Raw genomic sequence first — 16,343 nt, forward strand, 5'->3', positions numbered from 1 at the left:
AAAAACAAACAAACAAACAAAAACTTCTGAGCAACTAATTAATGCCATAATTTCCCACAGAGAGGGCAGAATGATACCAATTTTTTTCTATTATCAGTCCTGAATGAGTAGCACAGATGACTGGGAAAATTTCAAACAAAGTCAAACCCCTTATAATCATTAGTTAATACTTTCCATGCAGCCTTATTTGTGAATGCCATCAATTAATTTCAGTACACCTGTGCATTTTCATACCAGGCTAAAATGAACTCTGATTGGATGCTTGCTGCTCCTTCAAATGCTTAAAGTCCCCAACAGAGTTAAGTCATTCCACAGTAAGAAACTAACATCCACTCAACATGAAGATAAGCACTCTCAGATTGCTTATTCTTATGGGTCTCTTCAAGATGACCCTCTGCACCTACTTTGGTACTAATTATTATGTCAAAGAACGAATGACTTGGTCTGACGCCAGAAAATACTGCAGAGATGAATATACTGATCTGTCATCAATCGGTAACCAGTATGAAGAGGAATTATTCATCAGTTACATTTCCTCTTTGGCATCGGTACAAACATTGTACTGGATTGGTCTCTACCAGGATGACAGTGATAACTGGAAGTGGTCAGGGGGGACAAATGCATCTTTCTTCAACTGGGATCCACAGGACCCTATAGATCCTAATAACAGATGTGTTGTAGAAAACCAAGCTGGCTGGCGTAAAAAGAATTGTGAGGACAAATTCTTCTTCTTCTGCTTTAAGAGCCACCTGGTCCTGGTGAAAGAAAACAAGACGTGGGAGGAAGCACTCGAGCACTGTCGTATAAAGGGCATGGAACTGTTCAGCTTGCGCTCATATTCTGATCTGATTCAAGTCATGGCGACAAGCAGAACAGCCGAAATCAACAACATGTGGACCAGCCTCCGCTACCTAGCTGGCAGCTGGCTTTGGGTGGATCGTATCCTTGCTGATCACCAGGCCAAGAACCAAAACGAGATGCCTCAGTGTCCCACCTGGACTCACCGCTGTGGGGCCCTCTCACTGGATGAGCAGCACTTGGTCAGCTGGGACTGTGCAGACAGACTCAACTTTGTCTGCTACAATGGAGCTTGAATATTTGCATAAATGTAATGCTGTATTTTGCTACACATATAATCTTTAATATAAAATGCATATTTGCGTTGATAACGATATATTCAAGTCTTTGCAAAAAGATAGATAGCAATCATTATTGTGAAGTGTTTTTGATCCAACTGTAATGCACATATAGAATCTAGAATTTCCCTTATATAAAATTAAATAGTTAACTACCTTTATTCTAGGACCTTCCATTGTTTTCTTTCCTCATCATGTTAATTACTTCCAAAGATATTCAAAAAAGATTGTTATGTTCAAATAGATAATAAACACTCTTAAAAGACACTGTATGTTTTTTGTGACGAATTTAACAAAACGCTAGACATGACATGTTACCTTCTGCTCGTTTCTTGGTCTGTGGTACCCTGAAGATGGTATACTTGGTATCTCAGATGAGAGAAAATCCACCGATAGTCTAGCTCATAAGCTTTTTTTAATGTATTTCTGATATATTCTCATTTCATTTGAGTTAGTTTTGCAAATACACTACATTTTAGTTGATGTTTCAGTGCTTTCTTATTTTTAGTTCGGTTTACTAAAAGTTTAAATGTAGCTTTAGTTAACAAGTGACCTGACAGTGTCCAGATACACTGGAGAGCGGGCTTGCATGTGTGAAAAGCCTGACTTCATATGTGTTTTAATGTGCAGCCACAGCAAATTAACCACTGCTGTCATTCTGATGTGACCTTTATCAGCCCTTGTTGTTACATGCTGACAGCCCTTACATGCCTACTGTAATGGTTCACTTACCCAGCCTGCCGGGCTTCACTCCTCCATTGTCTGTGCTGCTGCTGTAAAGCCGTGAGGGTGGAAAGGTTAGTGGAGTGTTGGCTGGCAGCAGATCAGCAATGACTCTAAAGAAGACCACATCAGTCCATCATTGCACATATCAAAACATGTTACTTAAAATCTCTCATTCTAGCTCGCAGTCAAACCCAAAGTTTATATCCTCTTTGATTTAGTTTAATTTAGTTTAGATTTAAAGAAGCTACAATAAATTAGTTTGTGTTTGATGTCTTTGTAATTTAATGTGACAGTTGTCCTATAAACATGACACAATGTGCAAAACCAACCTATATTTTCCACTCTGTGGATGACCTAACAGGGGATGAGAAACCAGGACCAGTAGTCCCTTTGGTGGGCCAAAGTGTTCAACCTGTTCCACTATATAGAAGAAAATGTGCAATAATTGCAAAGAAGGAATATATAAGTTTGTATGTAGGTGTGTACGTATTTTGTGTTGCAAGTTGGTAAGAATAGTGACATCAATAGAGTTACTGTAAGAACTGCAAACTATATGTTGAGCAGGAGTCTGAATCATCACCACAGTTTTACTCACTTCTTACTGACAAACACATCAGCGATGTTCTGTAGACCATAGTGGTTACACTGATGAGCATCTCTGTAATGACTTTAGGTCATAAAGCTAAAAAGGGAACTTATTTTTCTAAAGAAACCCCAGGCTGCTACGGATAGAATGAATTAATTAAATGTGAATGTTTTCAGATTGTACTTAATCTTCTGAACATTTAAAGAAAGCAAAACTATTTATTTTTTAGGTTATTGGACAGTAGTTTCAGTGTTCCCATCTACAACAGATCAAAACTGAAATCAGTTTGATACCACTGAGCTAGCCTTTCAGATGATAGCTGTGTCTCCATCTACTGGGAATTTGTCCTTCAGTCAATTATCATGCTGCTCTTAAACAAGAACTTATATCAAACTTAGAGAGGTTGTATTTAAACCACATAGCTGCCCTGGTAACACTGCTGAGACTAAAACAGATTTGTTCTCTTACAAATTAATAATATTTTTCACTTTTTCTCAAAAACAAGAACATAATTCGGAAGGTGTAATAAAAATCAAAATAACCGAGTCTAATCAAACAGCTACCACTTTAAACATACATACCAGGATGGCTTTGTTTGTCTGTGTAAGAGTGGGATCTTTAATTACTTTAATAACTAGTCTCAGCTGCCATAAATATCCCACCAAAACATAAGCTACATGACAAAACAATTACCGTAAAGTGCAGTGAAGTAAAACAGTGAATCACGTCAGAGTAATGGTTGATACGGGATTTGTGACGTTTACCGCCTAAATTAGAATGAATGTCTTCTTCGGTCTGATAATAACCGAACTATACAAACTGCAGTAGCTCCAAAGGCAGATACAGAATCACACAGTCTATGGTTTTGTTTTTACCATTTGAGCAGCTCCTTGCCCGAATCTTGGTATAAAAAAATATAGCATGTTTATAGGATAGAAGTCATCTGTTACTCACAAAAGATGTATAGTGAATGTCTAGAATTTCACTTCTGATATAGTATAATGCACCCATACAAATAACCTCACGGTACCAAGTCACTATTTCATGAATATGGTGCCATCTATCGTGACACAATGCTCATTGCAATGTAGACGATTGTTTTTTTGTTTTTTTCTTGTAACCTTACAACTTACTGCAGGATCAGTTGTGTTACAAAACATTTTAGGAGGTCCCTTTACGAAGAAGAAAAAAGGGGTGGGAGGGGTGGCTTTAGTCTTATTAAGAGAGTACTTCAAAACACAAGGCCATTAAATTAAGCATTCTATATAATTTGATGTGGATGTTAATATAACTTCGTCTGTGTGTAGCAGCTATGAAATATATTACTTAAAATGATCATGGTTCATATCTTTTTAGCCATTTAAAATGTAAGCAATTATTGCCTGATAAAGTATAACCCAAGTCCACTTTCGTGCGACATTAGCGGGAGTAGGGCAGAAGAAAACAATTTTTGAAAAGCTATATAATTTATAGAAATGCGCCCCACCCCCCAAAGGTAAAGTGTACCAGCGATTTCTACTCTTTATATCTAACATGATAAATATCCTTTATATATTCTACTTGCTGTTTTCATTTTTTTTCGTAACAGCCTCTCGTCACGACATCTGGTATCTGCGTCAGTGGGAGGTAGTTTACGGTAAAACGGCGACCATTACCATGTGATTTCACCGATGTTTGTAAACATGCGTCAGCCACATGTGATTCTGGCGATGAGGAAAGAGTCTCCAGCCGCTTGGCCAATCAGTAACCGGGGGAGTGTCAGGGGCGGGGTTCTCGTCTTGCGCTATGGAAAATCGTTAGGGGAATACACTGTGATAACGCGCGCTCTGAGATTGATAATGGCGACAGTAACGTCGAAACCTGAATCAGATGGACTGATCGTTCAGCGAGGACCGGGTCTGAGTGCCACCGGCCGGGAAGTGAGTGACACTCCTTCGCCACGGGAGGAAGACAGGCTTGGGATAAACACGTAAGTTATTTATGCTATTACATGGCCAAAGCGACATAATACTGCGTATGTTGCGTAGAGAATACCACTATGTAATTCATAACCACTGGATTGCTGGATGAAAAGGTAAGAATAAAAGCCCAGGGGTGCTATCGTGAGAGTGTAAAGAATGACGAAAGAAAATAAAAGTCTTGCTTTCACAGTCTTATAGGCTAGGGCGCGGAGGCTTGATGGCAAAAAGCGGTTTTAAACACTTTTGTAAAATCACGGTGCTTCATCATCGATATGACAACAGGTAAATTAAACTGCGTCAGCGCGAACTCCGACAAGCCACTTGAAATCCAGTGGGAATTTCCGCTGCGATGGTTGAACGTGCTGCGAAGGCATAACAGCGTAGTTGAGCTCATTCCGAAACTTGACTTGTGACTGTTTTTAACGTTAAAATGAGGATGTAAACAAAGCGTGGTGTCGACAGGGATGGCGTGTCAAGGAAGAGCTCGGAATAGGATGCTGCGCAAGAGATGGATAGTGCGTAATCCTGTTGTGGGAGAGGACGATGTTACGCAGTTCGTATTGGCACGATCATTAAACAGCCAGTGGCCTCATTTTTCATTGTGTTGTCATCATTAAAGTGCAGTTTTGAATAAAGACTAACGTACATATACGTGTTGTGCTCTTATTTGTGGGATTTGAGAGGAAATAAAAACTTGAGCGTTTAGTAAGCAACACAATGGTGACGCAGCTTGATTTGTGGGTTAGGTATCAAGCAACATTTGCTGCGTCACAGAGATCCCAGGAGGTCCTTAATAGTAACCTGGGAGTGTGCACTTGATCTTTCAAAAACAAGCTGTATGTCCAAAACATAGGGGGTGCTATTGAGTAATACAATAGCTGGCAATATTATTTGCTGTGCAGAGATGTTGACACACAGGTATTTTTCCTCTCGAATGACCACTCGGTGTTTTTCCTCTATCTCTGGGGCCTACTAAACCCTACGCTATATTGGTGGCATGGTCAAAGATAACCGGATTATAAAACTTAAATAAATTACTCACAGCCTTAAGCTGCTAGTCATAGTTTTGCAATCTTCGCTGTTACTGTAAATTGGAGCCATTTAGCAGATTTGTCACACTTTACTAGAGCTTGTAATGTACCCCTGCCAGAGCACAATAGGACACTGACACGCTTGATGTGATAACAGCGTTGTTGCTGTTGGCACTGAGGCGGCTGGTCTCTCCTACCTTCCTTATGACCTCAGTGAAGGAAGGTGTGGTCCCTCCTACTGCTAACCTGTCAAAGGGACAGAAGATAAGGTGCTTCGTTGCCTCTCAGAGACCAGGTGAAAATGAGACACACAGGCAGAGCAAACACCATCCTGTCAAGTGGATTTGTTCACTCAATGGGTGAATCAGCAGTAGCCTCATGAGTTGCGAAACCACTGACAGGGAAATGGAAAGTGAGAGGAAGACAAAGAAGGGGAGGGGACCTTTTGAACTTTAATTATGTGTACTGAATAGAAACTTGACTCCCTAGGGAATGTCATTATGGTCGTTTTAAAACTGAGGTAGAAGTTACGGGAGAAAGCACAATCTGATCACCAAAGGAGGAGGGTCGGGGTGGCCTCACAGCAAAACATCACAAAGGCTCATTTGCATTATATTGAAAATATGAATCAAGTAATATATTCTGAATTAGGTTTTAAAGGCTGCCAGAGGTCATTCGAATATTCTTCTCTGGTGTGAGAATCAGGCCCCGTGTAGTCGTAATGTTTACCACGTCTTAAAAGGCTGACCAGCAGAAGCGACCCACTTTCACAGACAAGGAAACGTGACCTCAATAGTTACTTTGCAATTCTTTTGGGGGGAGGCGATGGCTCTCAAGTCAAACAAACAGAAGCCTGCAACCCAGTTTTATTCAGACTTCGTGGAGAAATTTCACAACAGAGAGGTTACCAAAAACTACTACAAAACAATCCCTCTTTTAGAGCCGGAGCAAATGCAATTCAGCTGATTCGGCTGGTCCAAAAATGGATGCGGCAAAGAGGTGCTTTTCAAAGACGAGAGAGGCCGTGTGAATCCATTGACGGATGTGTTTACAGCAGGGGTCCAGCATCACCTGTAGCCCACATAAGCCTTCAGAGAAAATAGTGAGCGACCCACTGCCTCTTAAAACAGATCCCTCCTACACACAGATTACAGAATAGGAGGTGGCACAGAGCCGAGAGATGACAGTGCTAAATTTAAACTTGGAGCACTGCTGGCCTTGCCAGATGATGATGTATTAATAGATAAGTGTGAGGCAGCATTCATTTGCAGGTATTGTTAGCTGCTAGTACCTAATGTGCTGTGAAAGAGGCAAAAACAGCTGGAACCCACAAGTCTACAGGCACCTGCCATCATTAAATGCCTCCATATTTCTTGTTTTTAACTACTGTAAATACTTACGATTATTTGTGTTTTTCAGTATTTTTGTCCAAAATAACTTATCAGCAGGGAACACTAACCTGGTTTCACCTCTCTCAGAAAGTGAAATCTAATTTGTTTTTACAGCCATGTTTAAAATATTTTAAATCTGTGTATACTTTTCTCTCTACTTGTTTAACTCATAACCCCACTCTTGTTACCACCATGACATCAGATATTTCCCATCCCAACAAGAAGAGTAGGAGCCAGGACAACGTGATAAAGTGTAAATCAAGTCTTCCGCCTGTGGCGTTCCCATTTATTCCCACCAATTGTGCAGCAGATCCAATAAACAAAGTGTCAGGCTCATCTGAACGCGTTACGGCTCTAACCTCTCTAAACATTTTTCAATTTGTTGCTCTGAAGTGAAGGTGATGCAACATAGGAGGAGACATCCAAGTTTTATAAGATCCAAATATTTGGAACTGTTAGGACATTGTCTGTACAGGAAAAAAAATCAACAGCAGATGAGGTCTAATAGTTCCAGACAGGTATCATGTGATTCTTTTTTCCTTTTTTTTTTTTTGCCTCAGCTCCTTTAATGGCAGTAAATCAAAAAGCAGTGAATGTCAACTTTAAAGTCAAATTAAAGTAGCTCTCCAATGTGTTGTGTACTCCACATATATACATTCACGTCTGTGAACCAAAATATTCTGTAGGTTTATTTTAAGCAGCCCAATTGTTAAGGGTGGTTCAAAAACACATCACCTCGATGAGTTTGCCCCTCTCACTCCCGATAAATTAGGACCTCTAATCTGTAAGAGGATTAACCACCTTCCCTGTTTACACGTGCACACAAGTACACAACCCCTCCCCCCACTGTCACACGCACACGGTGTCACACATATGTAGGCATTCGGCATTCATTTTACGTCACCTGCTCTAATTTGGCCCAACCCAGTGTCTCTCTCTGTGACACATTAACAGTCTGCTGAGATTGGGATTGTGTGTGTATCGATATATCCACACACACGCACTGGGACACAGTTATGTTACCTGTAATCCTTTTTTAAAGCAGTTTGCCTATGATTGTAAAGGTAAAGGTGGTGATTGCATGCATCTTGATATTGTGATTCAAATTAAACCACTAGTTGCGTAACTCAAACCGGAGTGATGCGCCTTTAACAAGCCGTAGATGGTCAGGTGACTTGGCAGGGGGAAAAAAACTGCTTCGATGCTGAAAGCAGCTTCTGCACACGCAATAGATGGCGAAAAGAGCTTGTAGTAAAAAGAACAAGCGATCAGGACAGACGTAGATACAGAGTTCAGGGCTAGTACTGTGGCGTGGGAGGAGTCAGAATAAACAGGGCAAAGACGGATGAAAGGAGTGTCGCGGCCTTTAGACTACACTGTCTGCCTGAGTTACTCCTGAAGCTGGTACTGTATTCATGTAAATACCGTGAGTTCCTGTCAAAACCAATAGCTTTGCATTTTGTTTGGACACAAATATATATCTGCATAATAGCACTTGCCGCCATATATTCCCTATTGTTTTTTTTTTTTACAAGTGCCAGTATAGTACAACTGCTTTTGTTTGTGAATACAAGACATTAAACTACAAGTGAGGAGGATTAGAGATTCACTGACAGGGAAATTATGCCTGAAAAACACATGATGGTTTTGGGATTAGTTTCTACGTCACATTTTCCCATCAGCAGAACGCAGTGAGCTGATATAGTGCAGGATCATGCCAGCCTTTTCATGCTCGACCCACATATAGAACGTGGTGAGTTTTCACTTTATTTGTCTTGGTGTTGTGCTGTATTTCCAGCAGAAACCAGGAGCAGCAACAGAGAAAGTCTCAAATGAGTTCCCTATGGACATTATGTACTCTGCATACCTTATAGGGATGAACAATAGGAGTTCTTACTAATGAATACTTACCTATTTCAGGACCTATTTTTCCCATTTTGCACCACAGTCAACTCCACTTGGACCAAGAGCAGGACTGGATGCCTGAGGCAGACCCAGGAGAGGCCACAGTATCCTATTGTGCATTACAAAGAAGTCCACAGGGAGCTGCAGCGATCTATTTTTCCACAGTATGATTCATCGACAATTTTTGTTAGAGTTCGTTACTGGTGCCAAGCTGCTACTGTGCCCTTTATTACATTGAGATCACCTGATGCTCTCCTAATGCAAGATACTGAGCTGCTGTGTCATTCTGAAGTGTTCTGTCCATCAATCATTTTGTTGCTCTCAGTGTCTGAATCTTCCTGAGTCTGGAGTTCTTATTTAAATTTGTCTCCACTTGGAAAGTTTTAATTCTAAAGTAGCGACTTTTTAGCTTGAATCTTTGAACTTAAATCAAATGTGTCTGTAGCACATGTTGCACATATTCAGTAAGCTGTACTTAGCATAAAGAGTCAGTTTCATCATAAATAAGGAAAACAGTTCTATTTTTTGTTTCAAAGTCATTATCTAAAAGTTAAAGGGATGTCCATCAAAAATGCTTTTATGTAATTTCAGCACCACAGCACGAGTTCTCCTTCTGAAAAAGCCACAGATCAGTGCCTTAAAAAAATGTTTTTCTCCATAATGTAGTCAAAACAAAAAGCTGTCATTCGTGAAACTAGTGTTACTGCCATTTCAAAGGGCATCATTAATTACATTGGGCAGGTGGCTATGACTTCAGGAAAGAACATCTGCCTAATGGGAAATTTAATTAGTATTATTTTTATTTGTACACAAATCAAATTTACTACCTTGTGGGCTGAGGTGCTTTGACAGTATTAGAACAAATCAGTTGCTAAAATGAAAATTCAGCATGTTGATGAACTTCATTGTCGTCTCATTCTCAAACACAAAATGTGCCAGAAACTCTGCTTTGATTTTGTGTTCCCACAGACACTGGACAAATCAACTGTAAAATGATGTGCTCAAAGTGGTTACAACAGTGTTTCTATTTATTTTATTTTATTTTCTAATTTCAGATGAGGACATGCCTTCAGACAATGGATTCTCTCAAAGTTATCCTCCCCAGGGAACTGGTTTCAGATGGTGTCTTAGAGTACAAAATCCCATCTAGCACCATTTGAAATCGGTGTTCTTGAGTGGGAACACACTTCGGGAGTGATGTCACTGAACCATATTCTTCATTAGGTTGACAGAAAGTTTACTGCATTGTTTGTGTCATAAATTTAGATGTAGCTCCAGATTTCTTGTACATTTCTCCATGTAATATTCCAATCCTAATGCTCAGTAAATCAGAAAAAAACACCAGTTTGATCCCAGTTCTCTGACCACTAGACCCCCCTCTCCCCCTCTTACCAAGGCTGACCGTTTTCCTCTGGTGTTCAGAGTTTCCATCATGTCTAGCACCATTTGAAATCGGTTACAATGTGGAGGGACTATCAACAAAGATTTTGCTTCAGTTGCAGATGGAATTCCACTAGATGGCAGCATTGCTCTACAATCTCCAGAATTGTCCAGGCTTGCCAATAAAGAATTCTTGAAGCAGTATATTATTGTAGGGTCTTTGCCTTATGATATAAAGCCTGTTGAGGCAGCTGTTGTTGTGATTTGGTGTTATATTACTGAACTGAACTGACAGTGAAAGATTTTGTGAGTAACCCTGTTCATTCAGGAGACCAGGAAGAAACGTGCAGGGTGAAGCAAAACTTTTTGAAAGGATTAAAAAGGAAAAAAGACCCTTTGCCATGTTCCAGTCACTCAGCCATGTTATCTGCAAATTACAGACATGTCTTCTGAGTTTCTTCCAAGAACATAAAAAAGGGATTATATGCTTCAGTGGTTAACTGGTCCAGATGTTGTGGTATAGGGTTCATGTAGTTCTTTAAAATGTACATCTGTCCTTTAGTCATCGAAACTGTGTATTGCATTTAAATTATGCACATGACAGTTTTTCTAAACAGTTTTAGCCTGACACTAACACTATCAATATTATCTAATTATGTGTAATATATTTTGTTTTTAAACTTTTTGGATTAATTTAGTAGCAACACCATACTGTTTTTAGGGAGAGAGAAGCTCAGCATCAGCCGCTGAATCATTTTTTAATTATAGCCTACAGTTTATCCAGTGTTCATGCAGGATTTGTTTTTCTTGTTTATGAGCTTTAAGCTAAATTATTGCATGTAATCATATAATACGTGCCTGACAGACTCTCACGCGCTTCATTTACCTGGACACTAGATGGGGAACAAGAACCAGTATTAGCCTAAAACATTAAGCCACTAAATGGCAACCTTTTCACCCTCTACACCTCACGTAGCTGACATATGCATTAAAACTGGGGTCTTTTTGAATAAATTACTGAAAATTCTTAATTAAAATTTCTGAGTGATTAACCTCACCTAAGAGGGTTCAGAAATGCATAATTTGAAAAGGTTAATAGTAGGTTGCCAGGAATCAATCTAACCACTACATAAAGATTAATTTAAGTCTGTATTTACATCACAAATCAGACTAAATTGACCACTATATAGATATTCTTTTCTCGTTACCCACCTATTTACACTTAAAGAGTCATATTTCATACTATATTATGTGAAGTATCAAAACTGACATGATAAAAAAGTGCACAGGCTGCCAATGAGAGTTTTGCTTTGTTTCTTTCTGACAACAGCTACACTCCAATTGAATTTTGCTCTTTGTAAGTATGGGGAGATACTGTCTTTAAGAATTATATCTAAAAGAGCTACAGAATGATTAATTATAGTCACTGACCAGTCAGGTAACACACTTATTACAGTTCAGTAAATGTTAGGCAGGATTTACTATTAGGTTCATGAATTACAGATCTGCCACCACCTCTAACATCCTTTGCTTATGTGGAACCACCAGCTGAAAGGTCTCCTTACTGCTTCCCAAATCCTCCTCTGACATTTTCTCTTAACCGAGAGTAACAGGGTTAGCCGCTAAGTGGTGTCATCTAACACAGCTTTTTATTGATTTCCCGCTGCTAGCCTTATCAAAAAAAGTGTGAAGTCTAGGTAAAATAAAATTGCATGAAAGAGGCTACTGAAAGCCTGTCATCCAATGGGGTAAATCTCAATTTGACCTTATTTTCATCTGTTGTGTCTGGAAAGAAGGAAACCGGGGAGATGAAGCCGTCATCAGAGTGAGTTTCTATATCAACAGCAAACAAAAACATACTTCACTTACTTTACTTCCACTATAAAGAAAAAGTGAGTCATAGGGAGTTTGTTAAACATGACGTCAGCTGCCTCATCCATTTGTGACCAAGCCCTGTTCTGTGGTCTAGTAAGACTAGTATCACTGCTTGCTTAAAATGATATAATTTGCCCCTGACCTCAGCAGCTGCAGGAAGAAAACTGACAAATGACAGATTGGTCATGGCAGACACGATGTTTAGAAGCACTGCAGTCATTTTATTACCAAGACAACACTTATGGACTAAGAAGAGAATATCGTAACCTCTTAAAAATGAGAAGTTGTTGTCATTAACTTAAAAAAACAAAACAAAACTTGGCTTGTAAAGCTTTGATTAGTCTGGAATCACCACTTGTTTACAGCATCCAATGTTAACTAACATTAGCAAGCTTCAGATATCTGTCACCAAAGCTGTTTGACAGTTTAGTTCTGTATTTATACTAATGTTAATGTTAGGGACTATTGCAAAAACAACTTGTAAGGCATTTCATCAAGCTGAGTCTGTTATCTGATGAGCGGGCTCATGCAGAGCACAAAGGCAGATGGAAACAAACAATTTCCTTTAGCCTTTACTCGCTAAAGTACAAGTCAAAATCCAAAAAAGAGGCAAATAAAGCAGAAACCTCGATGACAAAATCATATGCACCTGAAAAACTGGGAACAAAGCTAGGTGGAAAAAAGGAAAGGGGGGAAAAACAGTAAGTAAAATCAAAACAACAGACAAGAGAAAGGTTCAAAGTAAAACAGAAAGTGGTCAGAGGACAGCTGAGACAGAGATAGGAACCCTAACAGTAAGAATGAGAAAAAATATAGAAACAAATATGTAATACGGTCCAAAACAGAAAAAACAACACCTCAGAACGATGACAGCTTCTAAAGAAATTGTATTGACATTTGGCACACTAAAAGTCAGTGTGAAATGGTGGGCAAGCGTCCTCGCCCTCTGAAATCCACAAAGCTGAGCCAACTCTACTGTTAGAAAAAATATGGAGGGAGTATAACCTAGACTCCCTCTATAACCTATAACCTATGCACAAAACTCTTGGGTTGCATTTAACTGTTTAGACTGAGCATTTAACGCTGAGAATGTCCACAGTTTGTAAAAAGTTGTACAAAAGCCTTTAGAGAAAAAAATGCTTCTGATTAGAAGCAACACTACACAAAAACTATTAAGTCTCATTGTAAGTAATATAAGTACATCACAAGTGTTAATATAACTAACAGTAATGGTTTCCATATTGTTGAATGTGCTTGCAGCAAAAGCATGTAAACATTTACAGTGTGATACAGATGGTGGGGCATCCCTGTTTAACATCTGTTTTTTGTCTACTTCTCAGTCCTCAGTGGGAACCATTTATCTCGTCTTCAGCTTAAAGATTTCCATCCGCCCCACTCATGAGAACAATTTTAAAGAGGGGTTTCCTCATTCTCCTTTCCACCACAAAACAGTTATGCCGAAGCCACTCTCTAATTTCCCACCATATTTTGTGTAGCCGTGGAAGTGCTTCAGACAACACACGTGAATCATAAACAAAAGTATGCATGCCCTCTCTTCCTGTTTGGCTAGTGGTTTACTTCACAATTACACATTTTTATCAGGCTGACGTTTTGCCTTTTCTTGTTTACCTCATGTGTAAAACTGCATCATTTCCACTGTTACAGTGCTCCCACCCCCACCCCAGCTTTACCATGTTGCTGGAAAATAACTACCCAGTGCCCCTCATCCGCAAAAACATTTCCTCCCCTTTGTGTTGTGACATAATCCAAAAATTAATTATGATCTTAAGAAGTTCATGTGATGGGAGCCAGCCTAAAGCCCACTTGTCCATTTGATTTAAAACTTGCTAAATAAATGTTTGGATTTTTTTGACAATAACATAACAAGCTTATGAACTAAAATTAATAATGTCTGAATTTCTATTATATGAACAGAAAAATAAAGAAAACTATTAGGAAACCCACAAAGAGGATGAAGAGAGATAACAGGACCACATCTTTTTTCTTCACAAACAGGACAAAAGCTCATGGAAGTCTAATGGAAAATCAAGAGGAGCTAATGGAGTTACTTTTAAGTATAACCTTATGCATAGCACATGGAACTCAGAAAGCCAGGGTTTTATCACTTCCTTCCTTTATTTTTCTTTCATGTAAATCTGCTTTGCAGTTCTTTTTAAAGATTTTCTGACAGTGACAGTTTTTTTAAGGTTTTATGACAGTGATGATACATAGTGAGCTGCTATGGGTGTGGCAGGTCAGTGGAAAAACAAAGTTAAAGAGTAGGCAGAATAAATGTTACACATTTTGGTGAGTGGAACACTTGGTCAGACACGAAAGACAACCAGCTTGTTTTCTGTTTTCACTTGTTTTTCCAACTTTCCATTCGTTTTTGTACTTCTGTATTTGTTATTTGATTGTTAAAGCTACAGAAGAGGGTCGGTAAAGTTGGCTGGTCAATATATGAAAATTAGACAGAAAACTGTTTTTGTTAACTGCACAAATGAGTATTGTTGAAAATCACAAGACTGGTGGGAATTAAAGGATCAAGGCTGGTAATTAAAGGGTAAGCCACTTTGATGACAACTAGGTGACTAAGCCTTTTAAAAGACTGGCCAATATTGTGAGTTCCTCATGCGTCATCCCTCCCCAGACGCTGGATTTGTCATCATGTTGTTAGAGGGTTTGTTGTAATATTCTGTTCAAAGGAGAAGCCCAATGAGATTCTTCACTCTTAATCATGATAGCAGCATGGCTTTAGGGGTGGTAGTATTGGTCTGAAATTGTTACAAAACTTTTGATGGATGGATGATTAAATTGTGCAAAGGCTTTAGGTGCCAGGAAACAGAATTACTTCGACAATCCAAGGAATTTTCTTTTCATTTCATATCTGTGGTTTTGTCTCAGTTGGTGGATGGTTTGCAAAAACAAACATGTCTCTGTGTTTGTTTGTTTATTTGTCCCCCAACTCCTGCTAGGAGTTAAGCAACCACACTTGTCACACATGCAAATCTGAGGCCCTTGAAGGTTCGTATCTATATCAAATCTTATATAGCATTACTGTGTTGCCTAACAACCATCTAGCAATGAGCTAAATGGGTCTGTTTCTTTATGCACTTATATAAGGATTGTCATTTTAATTTCATGAAAGTAACATCTCTTTAAAAAACAGAGTACACGTCCTATTAACTGCCTAGTAATGAGATAGAATGACAAATTTTTAGCATTTTTAGCATGTACATTTCTCCATGTAATATTCCAATCCTAACACCTATTTTTTTTCCTTACCTTCTTTTTTTTCCCTGAGTATATTAGTCGCCACCCAAAGTCCAGCACCCTGAGAGATATACGAGCAACAGAAAGAGGACAAAGTTTATTGAGTGTAAGAGCCACAATTTAAGACAAATCATGGAGCATCTGTGAATACATCAATAAGACGGCCCCTTTAGATGGCTGCTCCAGAAATGCCTCGGGCTACTGAAGACAGACAGTGATGTGTGCTATGGGGGATTGCATTTATTTAATTTTTTTTTCCTGCAGAGGCATTTTCAGTTGTTTATTTGTCACATACTGCGACTGAATGTCTCAGTGACGTGATTTTTGTTTTGCTCAACAAACAAGGGCTTCAAAGGAAGAAAAACTTTTATAGGACAAAAAATTGTTAGTTTTGTTTTTGTTACAATAAGAAAAACAGACTCCTCAGATGTATCCTTTTAATACAAAAAAGTCCAACGCAAAGTGGACATGCGACCAGTGAGAAAACCTTATAAATATAGTAAATTTCATTTTTAAGGTGTCTTATGGTGGATTGTTGTTTTTGCCAAGATTGTCAAGGTTTCTGAGAAAAACAAAAACCACTTCCCTCTGATAATTAAATGTCTGTCAGCATAACTAAGACAAACAACTATGTTAATGAAGGCGTATCCTGCCGTGAGATAGAGCTGAAGTATTACACTGAATGAAATACAACACTTGAGCAGGATACAATGAAACAGTCATTGTCACAGGCTGGGTCTCTGACCGAGCGCTCTGAGTTCATGTTTGTATTTGTCTCATTTTGTTATGTGATTTAGTTTGTGTTATTTCCTATCTGCCTTTAGTTTAGGCAGTTATTGTTCCTGGGTTTTCTATGTTTTGGGGTTTTGTATTTATTCATCACATATTAGGTCTGTTAAGTTGTGTTGTCATGTTTTAGTTTTAGTATTTCCTGTTTTATTCTGACAATGTCATGTGTTCTTTGTTTATTGTATTTAGCTTTCCTCTCCTGGTCCTGTCATTAGGTTTATGTCTGTCAGCTGTTTCCCCCATGTGTCTCCACCTCCCCTGATCACCTCATGTATGTATTTAAGCCCTTT

At 38.9% G+C, this 16,343-nt stretch overlaps 1 protein-coding gene across 1 annotated transcript; it reads left to right on the forward strand.

The window, feature by feature from the left end:
- The first annotated feature begins 328 nt into the window (after positions 1 to 328).
- On the forward strand, positions 329 to 1,377 carry LOC146710144 (secretory phospholipase A2 receptor-like). The gene has a single exon (XM_085458098.1). It carries the CDS (start codon positions 339 to 341, stop codon positions 1,092 to 1,094), a length of 756 nt encoding a protein of 251 aa, XP_085314224.1. The 5' UTR covers positions 329 to 338; the 3' UTR covers positions 1,095 to 1,377.
- The last annotated feature ends 14,966 nt before the right edge of the window (positions 1,378 to 16,343 follow it).

The sequence above is a fragment of the Copadichromis virginalis genome, linkage group LG5 (genome assembly GCF_057382275.1).
Source record: "Copadichromis virginalis isolate Kocher_CV1m ecotype Utaka linkage group LG5, C_Virginalis_male_GT1.1, whole genome shotgun sequence".
In the NCBI taxonomy this organism is placed as follows: Eukaryota; Metazoa; Chordata; class Actinopteri; order Cichliformes; family Cichlidae; genus Copadichromis; species Copadichromis virginalis.